A 1704-nucleotide genomic window follows, 5' to 3' on the forward strand; every position below is an offset into this window, starting at 1 on the left:
GCTTGGGCATCTGTTTAGGATGCCTTCTGGACGCCTCCCTGGTGAGGTGTTCCGGACACGTCCCACCGGAAGGAGGCCCAGGGGAAGACCCAGGACACGCTGGAGGGACTACGTTTCTCGGCTGGCCTGGGAACGCCTCGGGATTCCCCCGGAAGAGCTGGCCCAAGTGGCTGGGGAGAGGGAAGTCTGGGCCTCCCTACTTAGGCTGCTACCCCCGCGACCCGACCCCGGATAAGCGGAAGAAAATGGATGGATGGATGGATGGAACAGCTTTTTCTTATTGCTCCAAAAAAAGTTCAATCTGGTCCTCTGGACATTCAAAAAACAACTTTGTTTTTTGAATGTCCAGAGGACCAGATTGAACTTTTTTTGATTTTTCTACCTGGATTATTGAGCATGTATCAGGATATTTTTCTTACTGCCTTTTTATCTGTTAATAACTTTCCTAATGAGCATTAAACTTTCTAAACTCACGAGAATAGTGATCAGTCAGATGTTTTTAATCTGCATCTCCAGGCAGAAACATGTTTTGAAGGCATTTTACTTGTGCAGGACGCGTAGTGTCATATTTTCACACAACCTGACACAGACGTTATGAAACAGTGCCTCTTTATTTATTCTGCACTCACTTGAAAATGCATATTTACAAGACATGCCACATCAATACAGGACCTGACCATGGACACACCCGTTAACACGTCTTCATGAATCTGCTCTGGGCTCTCCCGGCCATTAAAAACAAACAGGATGACAAAAGAAGCATCACTTTTATAACCTGGCCCAAAGAAATTTCCTAAATCAAACAATTTCAAAGACGTAAACAGTCAAAGTGTCCAGCTGCCGCGCGCTAAACGTTTTATCAGCTTAATGGAGGGCTGTGTTTCATCACGTGATCATCTTAAAAATAAAAAAAACCACACAATCTGCTCACGTTTAGGATGGATTATAAGGATTTTATATAGAAGTAAAATGTTTACATTAATTTATTGTCTTTAAGGACAAGCATGTCCACTGCAGCAGACGTCCACGTTGTTTTCAAGACACCTGAACTGTCTTCTAGTGTCCTGTCCGAGAAAAGAACGCACGAGAGCTGCGTCCTGCTGGGAAAACTAAAGAGAACGTCGACTCTGGATGAAAGGGAGAAGGATCAAATAAAATATAAACCCTTGGTACAACGGCTTGTTGATCATGAAAATACAACCCAAACATAGATATCTGGACAGATTCCTCCGAGAGCAATCCTTTGAGAAAAAAGTTCTTTGTCCAAATCTTATTTTCTCTGTTTAGACGAAGAATCTGTTGCATTTCAAACTTCCTCAGGGAGTCGCACACTGTCACTTTGTCCCAGCACAACCAATTACACATGCAGTGTGATTTCAGAGGAGCGGGGCTTGTCAGAACAGGCCCCACCCCTTCCTCAGATCAGACCCCTCCTCTTCTTGTAGTCCTCCAGGTTGAGGGACCTGCGGGGAGCGCCGTCCTTCACTGGCAAAGCGTTGGAGCTCACAGACAGACTCTTTGCTTCTGCAGGAAAATGAGCAACGTTAGTATTGATGTTATCAGGAACAGGAAACGAGCTCTGACTGAGTATCAGAAACAGGAAATGAGTTCTGATTCAGTATCAGGAACAGGAAATGAGCTCTGATTGAGTATCAGAAACAGGAAACGAGTTCCGACTGAGTATCAGGAACAGGAAACGAGCTC

The 1704-nt window shown here is 44.7% G+C and overlaps 1 protein-coding gene across 1 annotated transcript in view; it reads right to left on the bottom strand.

The window, feature by feature from the left end:
- Positions 1-607: 607 nt before the first annotated feature.
- The window catches only part of rtf1 (RTF1 homolog, Paf1/RNA polymerase II complex component), a 17847-nt gene continuing 16750 nt past the window's right edge, over positions 608-1704 (bottom strand). The window contains exon 18 of the mRNA XM_037694620.1: positions 608-1524. Within this exon, the coding sequence (XP_037550548.1) occupies positions 1418-1524 (107 nt within the window). The 3' untranslated portion in view covers positions 608-1417. The remainder of the gene's footprint in view (positions 1525-1704) is intronic.

The sequence above is a fragment of the Nematolebias whitei genome, chromosome 21 (assembly GCF_014905685.2).
Source record: "Nematolebias whitei isolate Nwh7 chromosome 21, NemWhi1, whole genome shotgun sequence".
NCBI classification, from domain to species: domain Eukaryota; kingdom Metazoa; phylum Chordata; class Actinopteri; order Cyprinodontiformes; family Rivulidae; genus Nematolebias; species Nematolebias whitei.